We start from the raw sequence: 25,797 nt of genomic DNA on the forward strand, positions 1-25,797 counted from the left end.
TACAAAAGGGGGCTGTTCAGAGCCCATTCAAAGGCTGGAAGTTCAAGTTCAGGTACTGCAGGCTGGTTCAAGATTCAGAATTAAGATGGTGAAACAGTTTTAGATTTCACTGTTGGGGTTTTGGTTTTGTTTTTGTTTTTTGATTGATTGTGGTTCATACTGGACAAGGGGACTGAAGCTTTCAATAAATAATAACACTTTAAACATGTTAACTGTCTTCAGGAACTTTTGGTTTAGCAAGTAGAGAGAAATAAACAGCTAATGTAAGATATGACCCCTTTAAAATATTAAAGAACTAACTGATCAGAATGTTCCAGGCATCTGTAAGGTTCAATAGTAGAAATTCTAGTATGAAGGTCATTGAATTATTGAACTGGTGTGGCAGTTGTTCACTCACTTTTTATTAATATCCTTCACATTTTGACTATTTGTCTGTTTGATATTGTCATCTCAGGAATGTGGAAAATAAATATTGCAGTGTTGTTGTAGCTGTGTTGGTACCAGAATATGAGAGAGACCAGGTGGGTGAGGTAATATCTTTTAATGGATCAACTTTTGTTGGTGGAAGCGACAAGCTTTTGAGCTGCACAGAGCTCTTCTTCAGATATTACCAAAGATATTAAATATTTAAAGATATTACCTCACCCCACTCGTCTCTCTCAAAGTAAGTACCGTATATTTAACAACTGCATCCTACATGGTCATGGAAAAATGGATCTAGAATTATGTGAACAAATTCACATGGAAGAACAATTGTGGTTTTGCATCTAAAAATCTAAGTTTAGGCTAATTAGTTAAAATAAACATTTGTTGTATTTGATGATCAGGTAATATTTACCCTGTAAATGTCATTCCTGTTTGCACCTGAATTACCGTGCATTCTTGTCACATTTCTTGGACTACTTTGCCATCTGATAACTTGGCTTATCCAAATAACATCTAAATATATTGTATCTGATGCGAATCACAGTGAACAAAAAGGAGGTGCTGATACCAATTAATGTTGAAGTTTAGTGAGACACACATCGGAAAAATGTGTTTTAATCTGCTTCTCTGAATCCTAAATTTGAAATGGTTGATATACATGACATTGGGCCTTTTTTTTTTTTTAAATTGATTCTTGAAATAGTAAAGATTATGGACCAAATTCTGTAGTCTTTATTGAGGCAAAACTCACACTGACACCAGTGGGACTTCTGCCTAATAAAGCTTGCAAGTTTTGACCTAATGAATTAATACAGAGTAGAGGACCATCACACAACCTTATTATACAATTTGAAGACTTCTCTTTTCTTAGAAAACTTTTAGTGAGTTCACTTTCATTGTGTTTACAGAGGGATTTCAGCACAGATCTGGGAGACTATAAATCCTGTGCTGATCCTGGCTCTTTCAGTGACTTTCTGTTACCATGGGCAAATCACTTAGCCTCTCTGCCTCAGTTTCTCTGTCTGTAAAGTGATGTATAATAATACTTGCCTTGCAGCAGTAGGGTGGCTTAGTTTACAAACATAAAAATTCTAAAGAAGGAATTAATTTAATCTCTATGGGTACAGTAATATCTATAAATAATTAATATTTTGATTTAAGGGCATAATTCTGCAAACCTCACTAACTTAAAAGGAATTGCTCAAGTCAGTAAGGATTTGCAGGACTGGGTCAAAAATGTGAACTATGAAAACAAGCAGGAGCTACAATAGCTGATTTACTATTTGCTTACTTTGACTATTTGTGACTTAGGTGGATTTTTTAAAAAAGTTGTTCTCTGAAACATATCTATAAAATAAATCTTCAAAACAGAAATCATGTGAAAAAAGTAAATGCAGTATTCTGTTGTAAATGTATCCTGAAATGTGGCCTTTTCCAATGATTTTGTATTTTGTCAGTGCTGTTTTAGAAAATAAGGGAACAAGGATAAAAGAAAATATTTTAGGAGCCTTTTCAGAGAGCTCAACCAGGAGATAGTTTGGGTACAGTTTCTTACAGTGCACAATGAAATAACTTGTTCCTTCTAGAATCAGGATCATTTTGGATAAGTGGTATCTGTGGTCAGCGTTATATATTTTGTAGCAGAAAAAATAGCATAAAATCCAATAACTGATTCAAAAGATTTAAAAGAATATGAAGTTGCAGTGGCTTGTGGGGTTTTTTAATGGATAGCTTTTACCTCTAAAGTGGTAAAGAGGGGAACAAAAATGCCACTGTTACTTCTATTGGAAATATTAAGTATGTTTGTGTTGTAACATTGTTTAGCACAAACAGATACTACTACTCCAGAAATAATTATTTATAAAGTGAGGTTTGAGAGGGTTTCTTATATTGGTTGAAACTTGTGTCACGCCATGTTTTAAATGGAAGCTAAAGTTACACAGTAAAAGTTTAATTCGGGTAAAACTGACAGAGACATTAAAATAAATGTCCTATTATGTATGAACTTTGTAAATTACTATGAAAGATTTTATTTGACCCTTCCTCCCCTATTGTCAGATATCACAGGACAATCTTCTGTGCTGGAACTGGTGATCAATAGAGTTAACCCAGTTTACTCTAGCTGAGGGCCCGGCCCTGTATGTCAATAGTCAATTGACTAGATATTTTGTGATATAAATGTTAGACCTGTAACATTTCTTAAGAGTTGTGTTTTTATTATATAGTATCATATTGCATGTGCATTGATATAGAATTAAAACAAGTTTTATGTTATATTTCACATTTAGAAGGAGAAAATCTATAGAACACAAAAAGTTATTTGGTGCATATTATGTTTCATGTTCATGTGCCCTGTGGAAGGAAAAGAAAAGTAATAGAACAGACAAATAAATAAACGTGGTGTTGAAACTGTCATTACAGAGTCTGCTATTGCACAATGGAACTGCAATCAATTTACTGTCTTTATTGGTCGAGTGCCAGAAAAATAGTATAATATTATACAAGGTTAGATTAATTAAATAGTAATTATAAGAGAATAAATCAAGTAATCATAAAAGTTTGTCATGGGAAAAATATGTGTCTAGAATTAATTAGTTTTCTAATAAAGTATATATTATAATTGCTCAGAATTACGGAATCCTTAATTGCAGACATGTAAGTTTGGCCTGATTAATTTCACTCGCTGTAAGAACTTGATATATTTCTTCTCTGTCAATTTTTGTTTTTAATAGTTTGCTACTAAACAAGAGTATTTCAGGAAATGTCTGCTAAAATGTCTGGAAGATGTTTAATTAAATCTTTGCCGTCTGAGGACAATATTAACTAGTTATTGGCTGTCGGAAGCAAGAGATTCATGCTGAAGTTGGGAGCGCCCCTAATTTAGGAGGCTGGGTAGACACATCTCTGTTGCTGACAGATTGCTATGCGTGGCTGAACTGAAAGGCTACTCAAAACAGCCTTTTGATGGCCCTTGGCTTATCAATTTTCTGCTAGATTGCAATGATTTAGCAAGTGTGCAAACTTGAATTCAACTTTAAGCCTGAATGTTGTGTTATACAGAGACAATTGTGTGAAGCCTTTTTTTCATTTATTTTGTGCGTTTTCACATTCTTTAATTTTTCAAGGAGATTTGGCATTAGAGGTCCTATATCTTTTTGCATTAGCCATATGGGGAGTCTGTTTTGGAGTTGAACTACTGTGTACTTTGTGTCAGATTTCTTTCTCCTAAAACAAGGCTTTCTGTAGTTTTATCATTGCACTTTACTGGGCAATTAATGGCTTCATAAAGGAAAACAGATGGGGTTCTTTTTCCTTAATCTGGACAATGAACCTGTTTATGAAATACTAAAATGTCATCAATTTCAGCTATGTTTTCATGCTGTATTTTAGCCTGACATATTAAAAACAAGTGCAATGGCATAAGTGTAGCCATGATATTTGGCTTTCTCAAAAATGTTTATTTCAGTGAGATTTTCAATGCCTAAAATGTTTATCTGTGTTAAGAAAGGTCAGCCAGCTGATAGCTAAAGGCGAGTATGTCAGAATGAAAGACTGAAAAAAAATTATCATTCTGACACACCAGGAGTATTAGAATGATTAATGTTTATGTTAATTTATGGCTTTTACATATTGATTAATAGCTTTTTGTTTCAGTGACTAAAATGTATAGGGGCAATGAGATCCATATGCTAACCCAGTGTTCTTAGTTTTGTTCCCAAGCTGAATCTATGTTTTCAGATGGAAAATAATTATAGTGAATTTTTTTAATTGCAGATTGAAGTATTTGGAAGTGATCCTCAAGATACCAGCTCAAATCCCAAATATTTCTGAAAATCGTATGTTGACATTTATATGCATTTTCCTTACAAACTTAATTATTTAAAGGCATAAGTGTATTGTGTTTTGTTTTCTGTCAGTTAGATTATGACTAGTTAGAGGAGAAAAGGTGTTAAAACTGTAACTAGTCATTCTCTGATTGGAAATGATTGAACAAAAATCACATTGTATTGCTATTAATAGCCATTTTTTTTTCCTGCTTTGATTGGATTTCTTGGCATATATTTGCACCAGTGGCTGATAAACAAATCAGTTTGCTACCTAACTATTTATTGGTTCATACAGTGAGATGTGGAAACCTCCGTTGTTCCCTACATGGGGTCAGGAAAGAAGTTAAATTTGGGGCAGATCCTGAAGGAGGTTAAGCTCCTAACCTCCTGTTTACTTCAGTGGCAGAGGGAGCTATTTTGCATCTCTCAGGATTAGATTTACTGTTTTGAAGTATTCTTCTGAGCGGTCAGTCATTACTGGTCATTAACAAACTATTTTGTGGCCAGGTAGAATGAAAGCTCTGGCAGCACTGACTTCGCAACCTGTAAAAATCCAGGCCTTTAGTCAGTTGTAACATAGGATGTGTGGCAACAGGTTAATGGTATCTGCTAATACAGTATTGTATAGCTTGGTCATATAAATCAGCAAGTCCTGTTTGATGCTGTTATGTCTCCAAATTTAAATTTTCAAAAGCAACAATGTTATGTCAGTATGGAAATCTCTTGGTTACATTATTTTTTGTTCACATTTCAGTTCACACTAGTGCATGCTTCCAGTCCATTGCCATGGTTTTATTTTTGCTTTGTTTTTAATATGAATCTTTTAAGGTACAGTGTCGTTTCTTAATTCCTACTTTGACACTGATGTCTGAAGATGAACATAGATAAAGAATAAATATACAAAGTAATTAGCTAATAATGCTAATGCAAAGCACTGGATATACACATTGCTAAAAGGAATGACTCATTTGTACGTTTTATGTGTCAAATCATTCTATTTGAAACCCATTATATTTACTTAATTAGCTTTTTAAACATAAACACTCAAGCACAATATTTATAATTAGTATTATTATAGTATTAGTAGTATGGCAAGAAAGATATCAAACAGACCTATAAAGTAAAAAGCTTAATTGTCACATTCATGTTTTCTTGGCATATTTTTCAAAAGTTAACATAGTGCTCACATGTCTAAAATCAAGTCACGTGTCACGTGCAGGCAAACTTCATTCCTCCCCCCATTTCTACCAGTGTGCCTCAGTTCTGACCTCAGCATACTGTGCAGTTTCTCTCCTGAGTTTTACTTGAGGAAAGATTGACCATTATATCAAACTATGTGGTGAAGTTGTGATGTGTACAAATGAGGTCCAGGATGAGAATGTAAGCTCCTGTTCCTTGTAGGCTAATTGAATTCCAAGTTGCTTCATTTGGTGGTGGGGGGAGAGTCTTGTTACATTTTTAGCTTATGATGGAGTACAAACTAAACATCCTGTTGCTCAGATACTTCTCCTATTTAAATGTTCTTCCCCACTTCTGTGTTTTTTATGTAAAGCTTATAGGATTTGCAGAGTCAAACTCAAAGGCAGTGGGCTGAAAATTTACCACAGAAGGCTGGCGGGCATGTGTGTGTTACCAAATACTTAATCTGCGTTTAGAGCACATTTTCTTAGTATGCAGTAAACTTCAAATACTCATCTCTGAGTTCAAATACTCTGAAACAAGCAGTTCAGTTGCTTTTTGCAGATGTATCTGGAAGCTGCCAGACCATCTGTATTTTAGTTATGTTTGGATAAAATGGGTACTTGTAATCCTGGACTTTGATCCTTTGCTTGCTGCAAATGCCACATGTCCATACAGCATTTGCCTCAACTACTGTGTCTGAGATATGTGCAAGTTCCACTATGTTCTGGCATTTCAAGTAGAGTAGATTTAGAGGAAGGCCAATCAGGTGGCTGTTGGGTCTCTGTTGATCCAGGCTGGCTGCTCAAATGGATCATACAGCCAATCAGTAAGGTGGTAGCCAGCTGAGTTAGGGGAGGCCCACAATTTTTAAATGCAGCCATGCAGTATAGGTACTGCTGGGGGCAGAAGGGGAGATTGCCCCACCATGAGAGCTCAACTGTCTGTTATGATATATAGGCAGAAAGCCTGGAAAAGATTGGCCTTCTGGGCCCTTTAGAAAGCTCATACTGTAAGGGCTACCTACTATGTTTTAAAATTGAAAATGGAGTTGGAGGTAATATAAATTGATTATGTGCCCTATACTATTAACTTAATAAATTTGCCCTTTCTACCAGTTTTCTTTGAAATTATATACTGTATATTCTTATTGAATGCAGATGCTATATAGTCATATCTAGTTAGTTAGCTATAAGATGTGGGAAACGTCTTAAAAATCATCATGAAAGGAGCAAAGTTACCCTTTGACCAAGTGGAAAAGACAGAAGTGCAATCTGGAGAGGAGCTTTCATACATGAGAACAGGGAAGAAAAAAGATTATTCATATTTTTACTGACTAATTCTTTAATCTTACTCTTCTTTGGGAGGCTGGCACCTGGTAGGCTTGGAATTTCCAGAAATAAAAGGGATTTCATATATTTGATGATGAGCACACCTGGATGTGTCGAATATTTTGCAGTCATAATTATATCTGCACACCTGCTAGTTAGAGTCCGGACTCAGTTTGCCAGACGTGCCGAGGGAGATTTATCTCTGGCATACCTGAAAAATTTCTCTTTAGCACCAACATTTTGCTACTTTGTAAACTACTACAGACTAGGAAGCCTTTTTTAGTCTTTGCTCAAGCTGTCTGTATCTCAGATTTAATTGTGGGGTTGCAGGGGAAGGAGGTGCTTGGATGATAGTTTACTAGCAATTTGTTTTTGCTTCGATGTGTGATGGAAATACAAATGACAGGAGTGGGAACAGGAGAGTTGTTAAATTCAGCTGGAATTTTTCCTGTGGGAATCTGTTAATGTTTTTAAATTCTCTGTGAGATTTTTCCAAGGTAATCTTTCTGACATTTACATTTTTAAATGACTATTATTAATTGAAAGATCTACTTTTTTCTATTCTTTTTTGGTATCAAATGCTGAAGTAGTGCATTTTTCACTGCACAGAAACTCAAATAACTTAAGGAAAGTTCCCTTAATTACATGCTAAACAAAGTTGAGTTTTATAGGTGTTGTTATTGGTAATTTGTTCTCTAAAATTATGTAACTTTACATTTTTGAAGAAGATTAAACAATTCCCAATTTTAGTAGAAACATGTTTTGCATGGCAAAGCCCTTTACAATACAATGTGTGGTGTACACAGTCATTAGCTAACTGGAATATCGATCTGGACACCTGGATTTTCCAATCAACGTGCAATTGGTGGTGGATCAAGAGTAATCAACATAATATATCTGGGGTTTGTACTGTACCCTGTCAAAATAACTTCTGGAGCAAAGTTTGGTCCCTGAAGGAGGAGAGTGTTACTGGCACAGGAAAAGCTAGAAAAAAGAAAAAAGAAATGGCAGGATTGCAAGACCAAAGTACAGCAAGGAGATGTTGCATCTCTAAAGGCTGGTGTCTTCTTACAAACAAATACTGTCATAAGAAAAACTTAATTAATGTCCTCCAATCTCCTGTCTTGGGAGCCAGAGCTCACAACATCTGGGTGCTTCTCGGTCAAGCACATAGTCTAGGACAGAGAACTTATTTGAAAGCATTTATTATAAATTTCCTTCTGTGGGTCTCACTTTGCTGCTTAGAGCCCTGGGGCCTGATTGTGGTCTCATACCAATGTTAGTCACTTTTGAAAATGGTACTTAGGCTCCTAAAGAATTTAGGGACTTTTGAAAATTTTGAAGATAGGCACTTAGGTGCTTTTGAAAAATCTCACTAGGTGGCTACCTGCATCTTCAGACACTTAAATACAGTACCTTTGAAAATCTCCTTAAATTACTTGCAGAAGTTCACAGAGGGAATTAGCAACAGAGGTGGGATTAGAATTTAGGAGTTCCTGCTCAAACTGCTATGTCACAACTAGTAACAACAGTGGAAAACTTAAAATTGTTATGCTGTCACCCCTCATCAAGCACCACTGTCTTTCTTGAAGTGCAGTCTCTGATGATTTAGCAGTAATAATTAATAATAGAAAATACCTCATTCTGTAGCAAAACACAATATGGGGCTATTGATAAAAGCCATATACTATTAAATCCAGGTTTCCAGATTGATATATATAATAGCAAAATCCCATTTCCAAAGATTGACAATTTACTTTAAATCCGTAAGTGAATAAAGTATGTTTACTCTTATTTTTTTCCTATATTCCAGTTTGAGGATTTTTCTACAGTATTGTCCTTGTAAAGACATGTATTAGGAGCGTCTGTTTCATGCCAGCTAAAACCCTCCTCACATCCAGGTACACACAGTCTGTCAACAAAACTTTTGTGTTGGTAATTAGAAAAATGCTATTAAATCCTGCCTCGTAATCCCTGATAGCCTCTGGGCTGACTCATTTCCATTTTGTCTTCCTCCCTCTCTTGGAACTATACTTTGGAATCATTCCTTCATAAAAAGAGACACCTCCCTATAACATGCTTGTGTTAGCTACATTAAATGTTCAGAGGGTTCCAAATCAAATTGTCACTTTGAGGGTGATTAGAATGGTTTTGGATACAGTTATGGAGCTCCGATCAAGTGACCTTCAATGACAAAGTGCTTATTGTAATGGGCAGCCTCATAATAAGGATAAAGTACTTACAGATAGGCACTGAAGGGTTGAATCTCACCATGGGGAACAACCTTGTACAAGCGTGTAATCATCTGAAAATTTATTCCAGGCTTGTCATGAGTCTGGATCATCAGACAGCATCATAAAACAGATGAATCAGTGCATTAAAACATGGAAGTTATATGCTGAGCTCATTATTTTTGTAGCTTACTGTACAGTACTGTTGAGGAAGAGAGAGATGTTAGATTGTAAATGCCTGTTTCATGACTACATCTAAAATAGTTGTTTGTTTAGGAAATACAGATACTGTGGCGATCACTGTTATATAAATAACAAAGATAAAATTAAATCTCTCTCATCTCAACTGAAGTGCAGTACTCAATGGATCCATTTAATAAAGGAATCAGAGTTGGACAGGGATGCATCATGAGTATCTACTTAAACACTGAAGTGTTTTACTTGTCCATGTACTGCTTAGTTTTATGATTCTCTGTGACTCTTCTTCTGTGACCCCGCTGGGAGAAAGAAGTCTGTTGACCTTCACTTATTTAACGTAGAAAATGATTCTTTGGGCTGGTGGAACCCATGAGTAAAACAGCTTTTTGAAAGAGTTGTGATGATTGAGAGCCGTCATGACAGCCTCTCCCCCCCTTACTTTTCCATCTACTCATTTCTTAATGTGAACACAAGCAATAAAGTAAGAGATAGAAATGTAAGACATATGGGGCTTGGCCACTAATTTCACTCAGAAAGGACTTTTGGTAAAAACCTGCTTATAATGCTCACTACTGTGTCATTTTCCAAATAAATTTAAAGTGAACTTAGAGCTCATAAAGGCTGCTAAATTAATAGCTATGCCTTAACATTTTTCTGAAGGATCTTCTCTAGCAAGTTGAAGTATTGTTCAGTCTTCATTGCCATCCAGTCTTTATCGTCTTTGCAAAAATTGTCTACACAGGTGTTCATTTTGATGGGCATTTTTGTGCTGTGAACATGTTTTGCTAAGGCCTGGATCCATCCAAGCACTTAAGAATGTGCCTAACAAGGTCATTTTAATAGCTCTTTTGAATTCAACAGGATTACTCAAGTACTTAAAGTTTTATGCACTGTTGAATCTCAGCCTGTGATCAACCACTTGCTTTACATAGTCCCCCAGCCCAGTCATCAAATGATAATTTTTTATTACTACTGATGCTGGGCCATATTTGAACCAGTGCCTACAGGCGAAAACATCGATATCCATTTCCCAATCCTGGGAAGAATGCAACCCCCTCTGAATGCAATATTTAACGTAGTGTGGTCATAATGTTAAAAAGAATGCTGCTTTGGTTTTTATTTTATTTTTATATAACCGTACCTGGAACCAAAAGTTGGAGCACTTGGGAGTAATGAAACTCTGGTGTAAAAATGATTATTGCTCTAACCTTACCTGAAATCCTTTTCATTGGATATATATTCCATTGCGAGAGAGCACAGTGAAAGGATTATTTTGGAAGGAAGGGGAAAGAATTTGCCAAGGACCTAACTGGAATGATAAATGTGCTTGCTCCACCAAATTTGTGTGTTCAATTCCTTGCCTTTTGTAGTTGTCACTTGTCAGTCCAGTTTGCAGCATGGAGAATAGCTGAACACATTTGTATATTCAAATATATGATGGGTGCATATTCACGTAGCAAGCTCAGCACTTCTCATAGTTTAGCATGGATGGATAGCAGTGAGACGCAGATTTGATAGATGCTTGATCCCTAAGTGTAAGAGGGAACATTTTTGTTTGGATTATATGGCGAATAACCTCAACATAATGCTAGCTATAAGGGGAAAGTATAGACTCTTAAGCGAAGCAAATGTTTGAAGCAGAGCACAGTTGCAGTTCTGTTATTCATAATATATGCTTCTTAAAACTGTGTGATTAAGAAAATCTTGTGCTTTTCTTTGATTTCTCTTCTTGGAAAGGTGTCTCTAGATTATTGCTGGTATGGCTCTTCCACCTCCAGACCCACAGTTTGTTCTACGGGGTACTAGTGCTGAAGTCCATACTCTACATTTTTATTGTAGAGGCCAGGAACCTGATTACCCCATTCTCTTCTCTGGGTGAGTAGAGGCCTTTAAGTAAATTTCCCACCAGAAGCTGTTGCAGAGATGAGCATCCTTCAAACCTTTTTTTTTTTTTAAGAGAACATATATTTTAAGTAAATTATAGCTGGGAAAAACAACAAAGTGTATTCCCAGTAAGTGGTTGGTGCATTGAATGAAGCCTATGTACATACATAACACTTCAGAGTCTGAGAAGTCGGAAGAACAGCAAAATTTCTTATCAAATTTTACGTGATTGTCACAGAAAATGCCATCCGTTCCCTCTATCAGGTCTTCCAATGGGCTGATCCATGTCTGGAACCTGAAGACACGCAGAGTGGATACAATTCTAGATGGCCATGGAGGAAAATCTGTGTACTGGGTGGAAGCAATCAATGGCAGAGACAGGCTCCTCAGGTCAGTGGAGTAGTCAAAAGGCACAAGAAATTGTGGTGCTTATATTAAACTTGTTGCTGTAACATACTTGATAAGAAGGTGTTACTTATTTCTGAAGTCATTGTAAGTCTGTAACATGCATGTAAGTAACATGCATCTGACAAAGTGGGTATTCACCCACGAAAGCTCATGCTCCAAAACGTCTGTTTGTCTATAAGGTGCCACAGGATTCTTTGCTGCTTTTACAGATCCAGACTAACACAGCTACCTTTCTGATACTTGATTGTAAGTCTTGTCTCTGAACATACAAAACAAAGTGAGATATAATTTACAATAAAGGACCAAACTTAAGAGCCACAAAATAAAAATTGAGAATGCCTAAAATAATGTTTTCAATTGCTTCAGAGTAAATACTACTTCCTGTGACTACAGCATCACAATTCCATATTTCTGGCATCCTTTATTACATTAATGGAAGTGTGGTAACGTGAAGTCTTTATGTGAAGAAGGTAAATTTGGGTGTAAACTGACAAATGTTCCACAATAGTTTTCAAAAAAGAAAAATACAGAATAAGGCCATGTCTACACTAGCGAGCTGTGCCACAGTAAGAGTGTTCATGTAGCCACTCTATGCTTATGAGAGAGAGCTCTCCTCTTGACATAATTAAACCACCTCCAACAAGCAGCAGTAGCTATGTCAGCGGGAAAGTATCTCCTGCCAGCATAGCGCTGTCCACCCCAGAGATTCTGTTAGTGAAACTTATGTCACTCAGAGGAGTATCTTTTTCACACCCGTCAGTGACATAAGTTATACCAACAAAGAGCTAGTGTAGAGATAGCCAAGTTACAAGCTAGGAAACTACAAAGAAAAAGGCAATAAGTGAGTTCAAGAGATAGGAAAAGTAAAGTATTGAAGGATGTGCGGGAAGAGCAGGAATGGCGGGCAGATTAATATCCACCAAAATTGAACAAGAATGCTGGGTTACATATTCATACTCAGTTGCAAAATATGTTACATTCTCCTGCAAGGAGGGATGTTTGAGAGGTTACTGTATTCCTTGGAATACACAGGTGATCCACCTTCTTTGCAGCAGATGCCAGAGCGTCTGTGTGATTTTGAGGTGTTCTGACATGTTTATCAGGAAAAGACATCTCTTGTAAAGTACTTTTGAGCTCATTAGCATTTATATTTGTTGTCTGCTTAAATTCAGTTAACACCCTGAAGAAATTTGGTATTGAACGAAAATTATTCATCTAATTATCCAGTTTTCTCCCTCATCTATTCTCTGCTGTGTATTTATAACATTATGGTGCTTTAAGTATCTAATATAATTCCAGGGCTATTGTTACCTGTATTTTTCCTTATCTTTCTTCATCTAAAATTTAACCAGAACAAACCATTTTCCCCATCTCCTGATAGATTCTTAAAATGTAAAGTCCCATGATCTATCGAACTATTCAATACAATTCCTGTTTTATGAACGAACTGGGGTTGAGGAGTTCATAAAATTAAAGTTCATAAAATTGAACATTTCATAATTATAGTAGGTACAGTGCGTAACTTAATTTATTAATTGTTCAGTGATAATGTACATTAACAAATTTATATAGTGTGCCTAATTTTTCTTTTATTGAGAGAATAGCATCTCTTCTTTGCTGCCAAATGTGTCTTTTTCAAATCTGTACAGTCACTTAAACATTGGCTGAAGGATTGAAGTCATGTTTTGTGGCAGGAAGGTGACATCAGTAGCAGAAAAATGGTTCATATGAGTGATGTTCATAAAATCAGAGAATTATTGTACATGACACTGTTTTGCTTAATGCTTCTGTCAAGTGAGAAAATTGTTAATAAGAATTAATGTTAGTAAGAAATACTTGAATTTGTATAATTTAATGTATGGAAGAGAGGCATGGGGGAGCTTCTTATTCCAGATAACTTGAGGGCAGATACTGTAACTACTTGGATACTTATAGTATATTTAATGAATTAATTGTTTCAGGCTTGCATGCCCAATATTTGTAACTTGACCCTGAAATAAACTAAGTGGTTGCTCTTACTTATTGACTATGAATGTTCCATCTTTAAAAACAATATGAAGATTTGATTGGTGGGAAACTGAGGTGTTCAGGATATTGATAATGGAATATGGAGCTTCATTTTCAGACTATTCCACGTCAGTAGAGAGTGATAGTTATTTCCATCTGATAGTGGTTTGGTGACCTGTGTTAGATGAGAATGGTCTCAGTCTGCTTCCTAGGATTAAATCCATTCTAGCTGCATAAAAATTTTAATATTCATGGTCTATACCTCTGGAGTGCAGAAGGTAGGGGAGGTGAAATGCATCCCCTCTAGCCAGGGCCAAGATACTGTGCTGCTTTAGCTTATGGACTGGAATAACAATCATACCTTCTGTGCACCAGTAGTGTAGTGTAGTGTAATATGGCAACTGGCTTCACATCACTATGGAACTATTAATTCCCTCCCCTCCGTTCTGACTTTCTATGTCTGAGTATGTGAGACCAGCACAGAACCCCTGTCTGTAGCACCTAGAAGATGTGACGTCTGTGCATCCTTTCCATCAGCAGATCCATGATTTTGGTTCTGGCCCAACACACCTTGGAAAATTCCAACCTTATGGCTCCAATTTGTTAACCCTTGTTACTCATCATTGTATTGGTTTGTTTCTCTTTCGTTAACTCTCCCTGGGTATACAATATTCCTAGAATCTTTTGACATTGCTTTTACCTCTTTGCACGCAGTACCTGTGTGTAGTTTGCCTTATCTAGTAAATGGTGGGTTTTTGTTTTGTTTTGCTCCGCCCTTCTTTTACACGGTCCGTATAGTCATTACTATTTGCCTAGTTCGTTTGATGACACATGTAAGAAGTTTTTATTTTATTTCTGGGAGAAACTGTGTTATATGAGCTTTTTTTTATGTTTGTGATTCTCTCCTTCATAATTATGTTTGAATTATTATAACTTATATATTGTTATTATTGCAAAAACACTCATTTGTAAATGATCACGTACAACGTATATATTTTTTATTGTAAAAGCCAGGGCCGTAACCAACAGATCTGCCTCTGGGATTTGGCAGAAGGAAGGAACACAGTGACAGATTCTGTTTTCACCGAAAACGTGGGATTCTGCAAAAGTTCACTGCTGAAGGTGGCACAGGGACATTGGCTAATGGCCATGCCAGGAAAAGACCTAGATGAGGTAGGAAATCTGTTCCCTTCTGTTGCTTGGAGAGGGAAAACATTTAGCATGCTTTGTTCCTTAAATTATCTGACATGGATGAGGTTTCCCCTTTTCAGACTAATCTGTTAGAAAAGGGACACAAGGAGCACTTTGTGGCTACTAATTGGACCTGCCAGGGATATGATTGAACCATAAATCATGCTCTAATTACAAAGCTTCTATCCTGGTTCTATCTGACATTTAAATATTTGCAGCTGATGATCCTATATATGCAGGAGTTTTGAAAACTTGTTGTTAATACAGTTTCTGAGTAAGGGGGAATTAGTGATCTGCTGGCTAACGTTAATGTTCAAATAGTTCATCATACTGAGGTTCTGTTCTTTCATCTGAAATTAAAGTAGTATTATAGTGGGAGATTTGGATGGCTGAGGCAGTTGTTAATATGATAAATAGCCTTTCACCCCTATGTTAATGGTTTTACTAAGACCAAGTTGGAAATAGTTGAAAGTTATCACTAGCTGATGAATGTTTAGCGAAGTCTGTGTGCCATAATTTGACGGTCTCAATCCAGTTCCTACTGGACATACATTCATATCTCAAACCAATTGCCACAACTGCCATTTATTTGACAGGTTTCTTAGTAGTGTCATTAGGGAGGCCAGGGTCTGAATCGACATGGAAGTTGAACCACTCCTCTATAGAAGGGATCCCTTCAAAACAGGGTTGAGGGAACATTGTGCAGTAGTTTGCACTGCCACTGCCCCGGTGTACTTGTTCTGGACTTTTGTACTCTGATCTCTAGTGAGCACTAAATTAACCAAAACTCTTTTTAAAAGTAACCTTAAGTTGGGTGATACAAATTTTGTGGTGTATAGTGTCTATTTTATAAATGTTGTATTGTAGAAATCTTTTATTCATTTTTATTTTGTTTGGCATGCAAAAGTCAGATATCTATATCTCTATTTTTGAGGGTAGTAAACAGAATAATATTAAAATACATCCTCGTCCAGACATATGACACTAGAATATAACAAAAAATGAAATACAGAGAAAATGGCATGTAACTTCACATATAGATAATAACAAAAAGTGTTGCTAAACATCACAAATAGGCATCAAAGGACAGTTGATTTTCTGGGTTTCAAGACACATATATATGAAGTAAAAATAAGAAATGGTGCCCAGATAGCAAGAAAACATGGTTTTTTAAAAATTCTTGTAAAGTAATGCACATACTTTAGTGCTTTGCTGGATTAAGGCCAGAATGCTCAGCACTTTGCGAGAGCAAGCCCTAAGCCTGTAAGCAAGGCTACTGTAAGGTTGTTCCATATTTGTTCAATAGGAGCAAAGTACTACAGAGCAAAAACTGCATCTTAAATCTGAAAAGAACATATTCTGCTGTTGTGAGCGAGAAGGCGTGGAGGTCCTTATATACATATCTTTTCTCTCTGTCTCTCAATGAAGAATGAAAAAATCGACTAATCCACAAGAGGAAAGTTTTTTACTCCCCTTTCTTACAATTCATCTTTGTCTGATTTACATTTGTGTACATGGACCCTGCAAACTGATAATGATTTGCTGTCCTCCAAGGTAAAAAGGTTCCACTCTGTGTGTGTGAACCTTTACACTAGACCTGTTAAATTCACATAAGTTCCTATAATGTATAGTACCTCCAAATAGGCAGGACTGCGTGAGACAGTAAGAACTTTTGTGGCTTATGATTAAAATGAGACTTAATAAGTGTTTATGCTTGGCTGATGCCCAAAAACCAGTAATTTTGTCTTAAAGCAGGTTCAGTCCATAAATAATAAGATCTGAACAGGCATTTATTTGTTCATGATTGCATTTAAATCACAAATTATGAGTTACATGCACTTCTCTTGCCAATTTGCCAGAAACATGTTAAAAGCTTTATTAATGTGAAAAAGAAAAACGATGTGTTTCCTTGTGGCCGTCTTTAGCCACCCAGGAACAGTATTAACCTCAGGCAAAGGCAAATCTTTCTTCTATTAAGCAAAACCAATATAAACACAGAACTTCAAGTTTTAAGTTACGGTTGTCAAAATACATGAAACAGTATTTATTTCTGAAGCTCCGTAGCCATTAATGCAGACTCCTTCTCTGGAACAGTCAACCCAGCAAGGGCAGATTGTGCCCGATTGCCTTCTCTAGACAGCTCTTTTAGTCTTCTTGCTGCCCTTTGTCCTTGGCAAGAAGTTTAATTCTCTCCTGAAGCATGTTATGGTGGGAGTAAAGGAAATGTTAAGATGCAGCGATGCACTTAACTCGGTGGCATCTCTTTCTCTGAACACTGCTTTTTCAGTCTCTTGCTTCCTTTGCTCTATGAGATAAAGCACTTTCAGATTCAGGGACAAAAGATAAGTGCAATTCTTTCTGCTGTTTCTTTTCCAGTTATTGCTATATCTAACTCATTGGTTACCAGTGGTGGCAACGGAGTCCCCAGAAAAGATCATTTTTAGTTATAGTCTGACTCCAGTTAACAAAAGCTCCCAGCTGGCCAAAATCGAGTGTGCTGTCTGCAGTTGTCCTGTTCTTGGGGATGGCTCCTCATCACTGCATTCTGGAAATAGTCTCCTCTTCCATTGTTGATTGGGCTTCGAAAGCTTCCCTGCTTTTTTTTTTTTAAGTACATTCTGGCTTCCCCAATGCTGGAGAGCAGCTGGCTTTTGGCAAACCAGCTGACAGCCTGTAGAATTGAGGAAGATGTTCTGGCAGGCTTTGAAGTAAAGATATGGAAATCAAAGGAGACCACAGCTGCCTCTGGCTTGACTGATGGCTCCCCAAGGAGAGAGAAACTCTCATATGGCCAGTATCTCAGATGGATTTGCACAACTCACATTGACTAGAGTTGAAGTTGTATGCTTGTATCTGAAAGCAAAATTTGGCCCTAAAATATACCAGAATGACCCAGGCTGGTAACCCTTGGAGATACCAAACATTTACATTCCTTTTTCATTCAGAAGTATAGATTCCAGATAAGTGTTTATTTAAATAAAATTAAATGTAACCTCAGTAATTAAACGTGTTTGTGCTAGGGGGGAAATATGAATAATGTTTCTGACAATAAATATTTGTTACGTAGGAATTCAACTACCTCAATGCAAATTGACATAGACAGTTTTGCCCATTTATCATGCCATGGGACATGCACAGAAATGAACATTCCAAGGGCTTGATCCTCAGCTCCTAATCCAGCTGTTTTGAATCTAGCACAAAGGGACTGGAAAGCTGCCCTGAGCAGACAGTCAAGGATTCTCCCCACTGTAGGAGAATCCTCAGACAATATAGAGCTGGCTATGCTGGCTTTACACCATCCATTTCCTCACTTTCTCCATATAAGGGATGTAGACCAAGGCAAGCTATGAGGGGGGCCAGAGCTCCTATCCCTTGGCCAGTACAGTAGTCCCTATGACAGCCACAGCCAGCATAATTTTGAGCAGCCTAAAGGGTCCTGCAGAGTTACTGGGGTCTATTTCAGAGCCTCCTTGGATCCAGGATCAGGGGCGATAGAAAGATTACTTTAAAACCATCATCCTCTCCACTGTGCCAGTTATGAGCATAGATCTGCTGAGGATACACCCCTAAGTGTTAAACCTCTTGAGCTGACTGGAATTATGCAGTAGGATCTAAATAGTTCGGGATCTAGAACAGTTCTTATAAAGAGTTGATTAATTCTATGCCATTAAAATCCAATCACTTGCAGAGCCCTATTGAGTTAGCTTTCTGTGGTAAATATTATTATTCAGCATACAATATTTTAAAATTCTGCAAAATTCTGTAAGCTTTATTTGTCAATAAATAAACGCAGAGGCTCCAGCATGACAGTGGGGAGCATAGGCCACGGCTGTACGAAGGTGAGTGATCACCCTGCGCCCCCCCAGGACACAGACTTAGCGGTGAGGCTGCACTCAACCCTGACACAGCACAAAGCCTGGACCTGCCCCAAAAACACCCTGGGGCCCTGCCTCTCTGCACCAGGTGTGGGGCAGGCAGGCTCAGCGAGGCAGGATCCATGTGTGGAGGGATGCAGCTGTGGGGTGAGAGGATTCTGTGTGGGACAATCTGGGTGCAGGCAGCTCAGTGCGGGGTTCTAGGTGCGGGGGGTCTGGATGCACAGAGGCTTACTGGGGGTGGTTCTAGATGCAGGGGCAATGGGACTCCGCAGGGGCTTCCAGGTGAAGGTGGTGGGGCTCAATGGAGGCATCTGGATGTGGGGTCTCCACAGCTGAGTGTGGGTCCTTGGGGAGTGGGGCTTGGTGGGGTGGGAGTCTGGGTGCAGTTAGTTGGAGGTCAGTGGCCTGGGGGTCTGGATTTGGGGGCTTAGGGTGGTGCAGGGGGTGGGGCATTAGGGTGGGGGGTGGTCTGGGTGCAGGGATGGGGATTTGGAGGCAGAGGGCCTGGTTGCAGGGCGGCTCCAGATGCAGGGGTGAGGTTCAGTGGATGGGGTTCAGGTATGGAGAGTTTGGGGGGTTCTGGATGTACCGGGTGAGGCTTGGCAGGGGTGTCTGGGTAAGGGAGGTCCAGATGGACGGGAGTTGGGCGGATAGGGGAGCAGCTCCCCATACAGTGACCCCTCCCCCCACAGCTGAGGAGCGATGGGGACAGGAAACGGGGAGGATGCTGAGTTTCCTGCAGCTGGGAGAGGTTTCTGGGGATTGGTCTGACACAGCCCCAGCCACTCCTTGCAGGGGAAGAGGAAGTCCCATCCTATTCTGCCTCCAGCCTAGCTGGAACTAGCAGCTAATCCCGGCTCAGGGTAGGAGCCACTGGCTGGGGTGTCCCCAGTCCTGTGGTGATTTACCTCTCTTCCGGCTGCTCTGGGTGCCTGAAACAATGTATCTGCGTTGCTAGGGAGTGGTTTGTGACCGCTCTTGCAGCTTCCCTTTGCTTCCCTGTCTGAAAGTAATTTTCCCTGGGGCGGAAGCAAAGAAATCTGCGGGGGCATGAATTCTGTGCATTTGCAATGGCGCAGAATTCCCCCAGGAGTATCAATATTATGGCACAATCATTTAACATAAATATCTCCAAAGGTAACAAGAAATTGGAGTTTTGCTTTTTAGTGTTCTATGCGTTTCTTGGATGTTTGTACTTTTGTTAATTTAGTTTTACCCAAAAAAGTGATTTGGCTGCTTTCAACTTTTGAGATATCATAGAAGAAGAACAGTACTTCTGTAGATTATCAAATATACTGAAATAGTGTTGTTAATTTTTCTCTGCTTAAATTCGCAGCTGTTTAAGGTTTTGCTTTGTGTGTTATAAACTTAGAAATATTGATGATAAAACAGATTGAAAAGAGTGCTTGGATAAGGCTTTCTTGAAATAGCCCTTTAAATGCAGATTTATACCTTTAAAAAAAAATAAAGATGTATTCAAATTTTAAATCCTCTGTGTTATTTACCCAAACAATACAAATAATAACAGTGTGTGAGAATCAGTTAGCCCTAAATCCTGTCTCCAGACTGAGCAGCTGTGTTGAGGGAAGAAATCCTCCTCTTGTCCCAAGACTCAGAGCAGCAGCATCCTCTACCACTATTGTCTTCCCTTTCAGCTGCAGGGCTCCAGTTGCCTCTGGTGATTCTATGTAGTGGTAGTTCTTCCAGTGCTTGCTCATGTCCATTCCATATTAGGTGTATGTGCTTGCCACATGCACCAGTGCCGGAAGTTTTTCCCTCAACAGTGTCCATAGGGGACCGTCTCTGTTGCCCTCTGGAGTGGCGTCCGCATGGCGTGGTATAAGGGATGCCACCAGCTCCCCCCACCCTCAGTTCCTTCTTGCCACCAGTAACAGTGCTGAAACTTCTCCTGCTTCGGCTAGTGTTGTTTTGTTCTCAGTTCTTGCAAACTTTGAAACTCATAATATAGTTGTATATAGTTAATAGTTTTTTAGTTACCCTTAGTAGTAGTTCTCAAACTCTTCGTTAGTCCTGAATGAGACTCAGTCGGGGGACACCAGTCCCCAGGCTTTAAGCCCTGTGATCGCTGCAAACGGCCTGTGCCTGTCAGCGATCCACATACCAGCTGCCTAAGTGCTTAGGCAAAGGGCACATAAGTGACAGGTGCCGTATCTGCAAGTCCTTTAAACTTAGGATGAAGAAGGAGCGTGGTATCCATCTGAAGGCACTCTTTATGGATTCGGCACTCACTCTGACACCGGAGCAGCGGTCTGACTCCACAATGAGCACCACGGCCTCTGTGCAGAGTGCTCCACTGGCACCGTCCACAAGCCAGCACTGGTCCCCTCTGTGGCTCCAGTCAAGAAGTCAGGGGAAAGGAAAGGGCTGGGGGCAAGCCACAACCCATGTCAAGAAGCTCAACACCCCCCCTCAGGAAGCTGGGCCCAAGCTCCGGTCAAACGGTGCAGCCCATCCCACGCTTCACGTGCAACTCCAGATAGCAGTGCAGTCCCCGGCCTGCTTCAGGTGCTGCCGACGCCTGAAGCCCTTCAGGTAGCTCAGGAGATCCTGACACTCCCAGTGCCGCCCACACAGGCTCCAGTGGTACCCCAGTCTTGGGGAAAACCCACTCTGGGACCTATGCATATGTCCCCACCTCAGCAGCACCATTCCTCATCGAGAGGGACGTCCCGCCATCGCTTACCCACCCAAAGCCATCACGCCTCAGGACTAGAGAGGCAGGCTCAGTGGAGCTCTCTTCTGTCACCACACAGAAGGCACCAATTGAGGGACTTGAGGCATACCTCGTAGGTAGATTGGCATAGACCCTCTGAGGCGTGCATCATCCAGCAAGAACTTCCGGGCCAGCCCCGACTCTCTGAGGGGCCGGTACTAATCATAGGACTGACTGAGGATCAGGGATTGCAGATTGCTGGGCCGTCATCGCCCGTCTCCTAGGGAGTAGGTCACTCTATTCAGGAAGATCCTCCCAGAAACCAGCCTGTATTAGCTCCCGCTCCTGTTCTACGTCCTGATACCGGTCGAGTAGCATGAGGCGTGGCTCGCCGGATCTCCGATGCAGATCCACTGAATGCTGTTGGTCCCCAAGATCCTGACCAAGACATCCATCTCGTTCAGACAGTTCGGATTTGGGACGCAGTGACCAGCACCGGTCGGACAAGAGCTACTGCTCCACCTGATCCTTGTCACCCAGTCCCAACTGTTCCATTTATATCTGCAACATGGAGTGAAGCTCCCTGACTGTGAGACAAGCCCACGTACCTGCGGTGCCACCTACATCATGAGCACCAAAACCTGTCCTATGGCTCCAGGCGCTGTGGCCAGCAACATGGTATTCATGGAACCCTTGGAGGTTCACCCAACCATCCCAGATGGTGTTGGTAGCCTCAGAGAAGCCAGTGGCCTCAGTATCTCGTCCCCCTCCAGTGCTTGAGGCTTCGGGAGGCAAGACCCCACGGATCCAGGAGGACCCAAGGGAGCAAGCTGCTGGACTACCAAGGGAAATAGAGATCCCTGCAGCACTGGCATTATCCTCGTTGCCAGATGAGGTATCATGGAGCCTCCTCACCTAGTTCCTAAGGATGACGCCAAAGCGCACCAGGAACTTTTGAAAAGGGTCGCATCCAACATGGGGCTTCTCCTACCCACCTCAGGGGTACTGCTTTAGAGTCACCTAATATGAAATTGACATGAGCAAGCACTCAAAGAAGAAAAAACAGTTACCTTTTCCGTAACTGGGGTTTTTCGAGATGTGTTGCTCATGTCCATTCCATGACCCGCCCTCCTTCCCCACTGTTGGAGTTTCCAGCAAGAAGGAATTGAGAGTGGGGGGAGCTGGCAGCGCCCCTTATACCGCGTCATGCGGGCACCATTCCAGAGGGCGCCAGAGCCTGTCCCCTATGGATACGCTAAGGGAAAAACTTCCAGCATCGGTGCACGTGACAAGCGCACACGCCTAGTATGGAATGGACATGAGCAACACGTCTCGAAGAACACCGGTTCCGGAAATGGTAACTGTCTTTTCTCTTGCCCCAACATGCATCCCAAGACATATTGCACAGCTAGACTCCCCAAATTTTACAGCTCTGCCTTTCCCACAGCACTGCAGTGGAACTGCACTGCGAGCAATGGTGGATGCTGTTGTGTAGACAAGGGACAAGTATTTAACACAGTGATGTTTGACCCTATTCAAAATAGGGTCAGGTTATATGGTAATAAAAATGCCTGTGTCGTGTTAGTGCTACAGCTTGCACCAGTGGAGAATTATGGATCTGAATTTTGCTAGTGTAGACTCAGCCAGAGGAAAAAACTATGTGAAATCAGTATGATGCTGTACCCCCATACATGACCGTCGTGTAGCTGTAATGGAAGGGATGAGGATGAGATACATTCATTAGTGGATACTTGTATTAAAAAACATGTTTAACAACAAAAATAAAGGAAGAGGAAACAAGGGGAGAAAAAAGAAGATTTTTAAAAATAAAATCATCCTGCATTAACGTTCAGTTGTATTGGAGGTGATTGCAAAATAAGGAGGAAATAGCAGAAAGTGGAAGAGGAAGTTGTGTTATATCCCAACAACTTTGTTTCATTCTCTTATAAAACAATGTGTCTATCTAGATAAGGATACTATAGCTATCAGGCTTCCAAAAACAACTTAAATTCTGCTTAGATTTAAGACTCCTTCCCAAATTCCCCCCTAGAGAGTGTATTTTAAAAAAATGAAAGAGCTTACACCCAGCCTTAATCACTTTATAAGAGTTATGTTTGTACAGCAAAATTGTAACCTGGAGCCTGACCAAATAAACTTGCTTACCTAATGTCAGGTTCAGGTTTTGGAGCTGCCATCCAAGACGTCAGTCTGTACCTTGAAGCCAGAGGCGGATGCCAAACCGGGCATGCCCATGTGTCTGAAGCTATGGCAGGTAAGGTAACCAGGCCTGCTAACTGTGAAATGTTTTCCCTGTGCTTCGTTTTATACGGAGCACATAAATCATTCTTCACTCAGGTTTTGATTTATTGTCAAACAATCAAGTAATATACTATAAAGGGAGCGGGGTTGGGGAGGCAGATACTTGTGAACATCCTTAGTGTAATTTTCTGAGTAATCCAAGCTTTAATGGAAGGTACATGACTTGCAAATGCTTACTGGAGGCTTTGCAACCTTAGAATAGAAGCTATGTTTTTGCATTAGTCAAGAGGAAAATGAGCGAAGTACAGAAGCCAATCTTTTGATATGATTTCTCATTATAAAAAAGGGTGATGAGAAGTGATTGGGATGTTTAAAAAATAGATAACAATTTTAATGATAGGTTGCATTTATCCACTAAGAAAATAGGTCATTGAACATTTTTTATTCTAGACATGGCATATGTTTATGCCTTGTATTTACGTTGGATGAAAAATAGAAATAAAACAATTATTTTTAAAAGTCTTTGTAATTATAAGGTAGGTATCGTAGCCCAGCTGAAGAAAAGAAAGTTTGTGATTTGCCCTAAGTCTCAGTGTAGTTGTGGCTGCAGTGGGAATAGAAATCCTGATTCACAGTTCCCTACTCTAACCACTTAGACCATATTCCCTCACAGTGTTTGTTAGTGCTACATCACTGGAAATTATTTACCAATTATCAAATGCTTGCAATCAGGTCCTACGATTGCTCAACACTCAAAATTCCCATTGACTTGCATGTAAGGAAATGCCTTATGAAGCAGATGTGGGAATGGGGCTTTAGTGTGCTAGGGCCCCATCCTGCTTCCCTTGAAATAAAAAAGGAGTTTCGTTATGGACCTCAGCCAAATGAATATGGGCCCACAGATCTAACCCATGGCGGTTTAATGATTCATGTACAATCAGAAATAAATTAAAATATTTTTATTAAGCCAAATAAGATTTAAGAAAAAGCAGAAAGCCCACAAGGAATGGAAGATGGGAGTGATCAGCAAGGAAGGCTACCTTACTGAGGTCAGAACATGTAGGGATAAAGTTAGAAAGGCCAAAAGCCATGTAGAGTTGGACCTTGCAAAGAGAATTAGAACCAATAGTAAAAGGTTCTATAGCCATATAAATAAGAAGAAAACAAAGAAAGAAGTGGGACCGCTAAACACTGAGGATGGAGTGGAAGTTAAGGATAATATAGGCATGGCCCAATATCTGAACAAATACTTTGCCTCAGTCTTTAATGAGGAGCTTAGGGATAATAGCAGGATGACAAATAGGAATGAGGATATGGAGGTAGATATTACCACATCCGAGGTAGAAGCCAAAATAAAACGGCTTAATGGGATGAAATCGGAGGGCCCAGATAATCTTCATCCAAGAATATTAAAGGAACTGGCACATGAAATTGCAAGCTCATTAGCAAGAATTTTTAATGAATCTGTAAACTCAGGGGTTGTACTGTATGACTGGAGAATTGCTAGCACAGTTCCTATCTTTAAGAAAGGGGGGAAAAAGTGATCCGGGCAACTACAGGCCTGTCAGTTTGACATCTGTAGTATACAAGGTCTTGGAAAAAAAATTGAAGGAAAAAGTAGTCAAGGACATTGAGGTCAATGGTAATTGGGACAAAATACAACACGGTTTTCCAAAAGGTAGATCATGCCAAACCAACCTGATCTCCTTCTTTGTGAAGGTAACAGATTTTTTAGACAAAGGAAACGCAGTGGATCTAATTTACCTCGATTTCAGTAAGGCATTTGATATGGTTCCACATGGGGAATTATTAGCAAAATTGGAAAAGATGAGGATCAATATGAAAATTGAAAGGTGGATAAGGAACTGGCTAAAGGAGAGACTACAACGGGTCGTACTGAAGGGTGAACTGTCAGGCTGGAGGAGGATTATTAGTGGAGTTCCTCAGGAATCCGTTCTGGTACCAAACTTATTTAATCTTTTTATTGCTGACCTTGGCACAAAAAGTGGGAATGTGCTAATAAAGTTTGCAGGTGACACAAAGCTGGAAGGTATTGCCAATACAGAGAAGGACCGGGATGTCATACAGGAAGATCTGGATGACCTTGTAAACTGGAGTAATAGTAATAGGATGAAATCTAATAGTGAAAAGTGCAAGGTCATGCATTTAGGGATTAATAACAAGAACTATTGTTACAAGCTGGGGAGGCATCAGTTGGAAGTAATAGAGGAGAAGGACCTCAGAATATTAGTTGATCACAGGATGACTATGAGCCGCCAATGTGATATGGCAGTGAAAAAAGCT

At 39.7% G+C, this 25,797-nt stretch overlaps 1 protein-coding gene across 10 annotated transcripts in view; it reads left to right on the forward strand.

The window, feature by feature from the left end:
• Positions 1-25,797, forward strand: part of GNB1L (G protein subunit beta 1 like) — a 57,303-nt gene that overhangs the window by 19,529 nt on the left and 11,977 nt on the right. For 3 of the 10 annotated variants that reach the window (XM_030582896.1, XM_030582904.1, XM_030582906.1), the window contains exons 2-7: positions 2,848-2,931; positions 4,201-4,262; positions 10,930-11,067; positions 11,341-11,466; positions 14,502-14,664; positions 23,408-23,506. In XM_030582896.1, the coding sequence (XP_030438756.1) occupies positions 10,952-11,067; positions 11,341-11,466; positions 14,502-14,664; positions 23,408-23,506 (504 nt within the window). In that variant the 5' untranslated portion in view covers positions 2,848-2,931; positions 4,201-4,262; positions 10,930-10,951. Of the gene's footprint in view, positions 1-2,847; positions 2,932-4,200; positions 4,263-8,576; positions 8,665-10,929; positions 11,068-11,340; positions 11,467-14,501; positions 14,665-23,407; positions 23,507-25,797 lie in introns of all 10 variants that reach the window. The other 7 variants (XM_030582898.1, XM_030582897.1, XM_030582899.1 and 4 more) reach the window with 6 other exon arrangements.

Source organism: Gopherus evgoodei, chromosome 13, assembly GCF_007399415.2.
Source record: "Gopherus evgoodei ecotype Sinaloan lineage chromosome 13, rGopEvg1_v1.p, whole genome shotgun sequence".
In the NCBI taxonomy this organism is placed as follows: domain Eukaryota; kingdom Metazoa; phylum Chordata; order Testudines; family Testudinidae; genus Gopherus; species Gopherus evgoodei.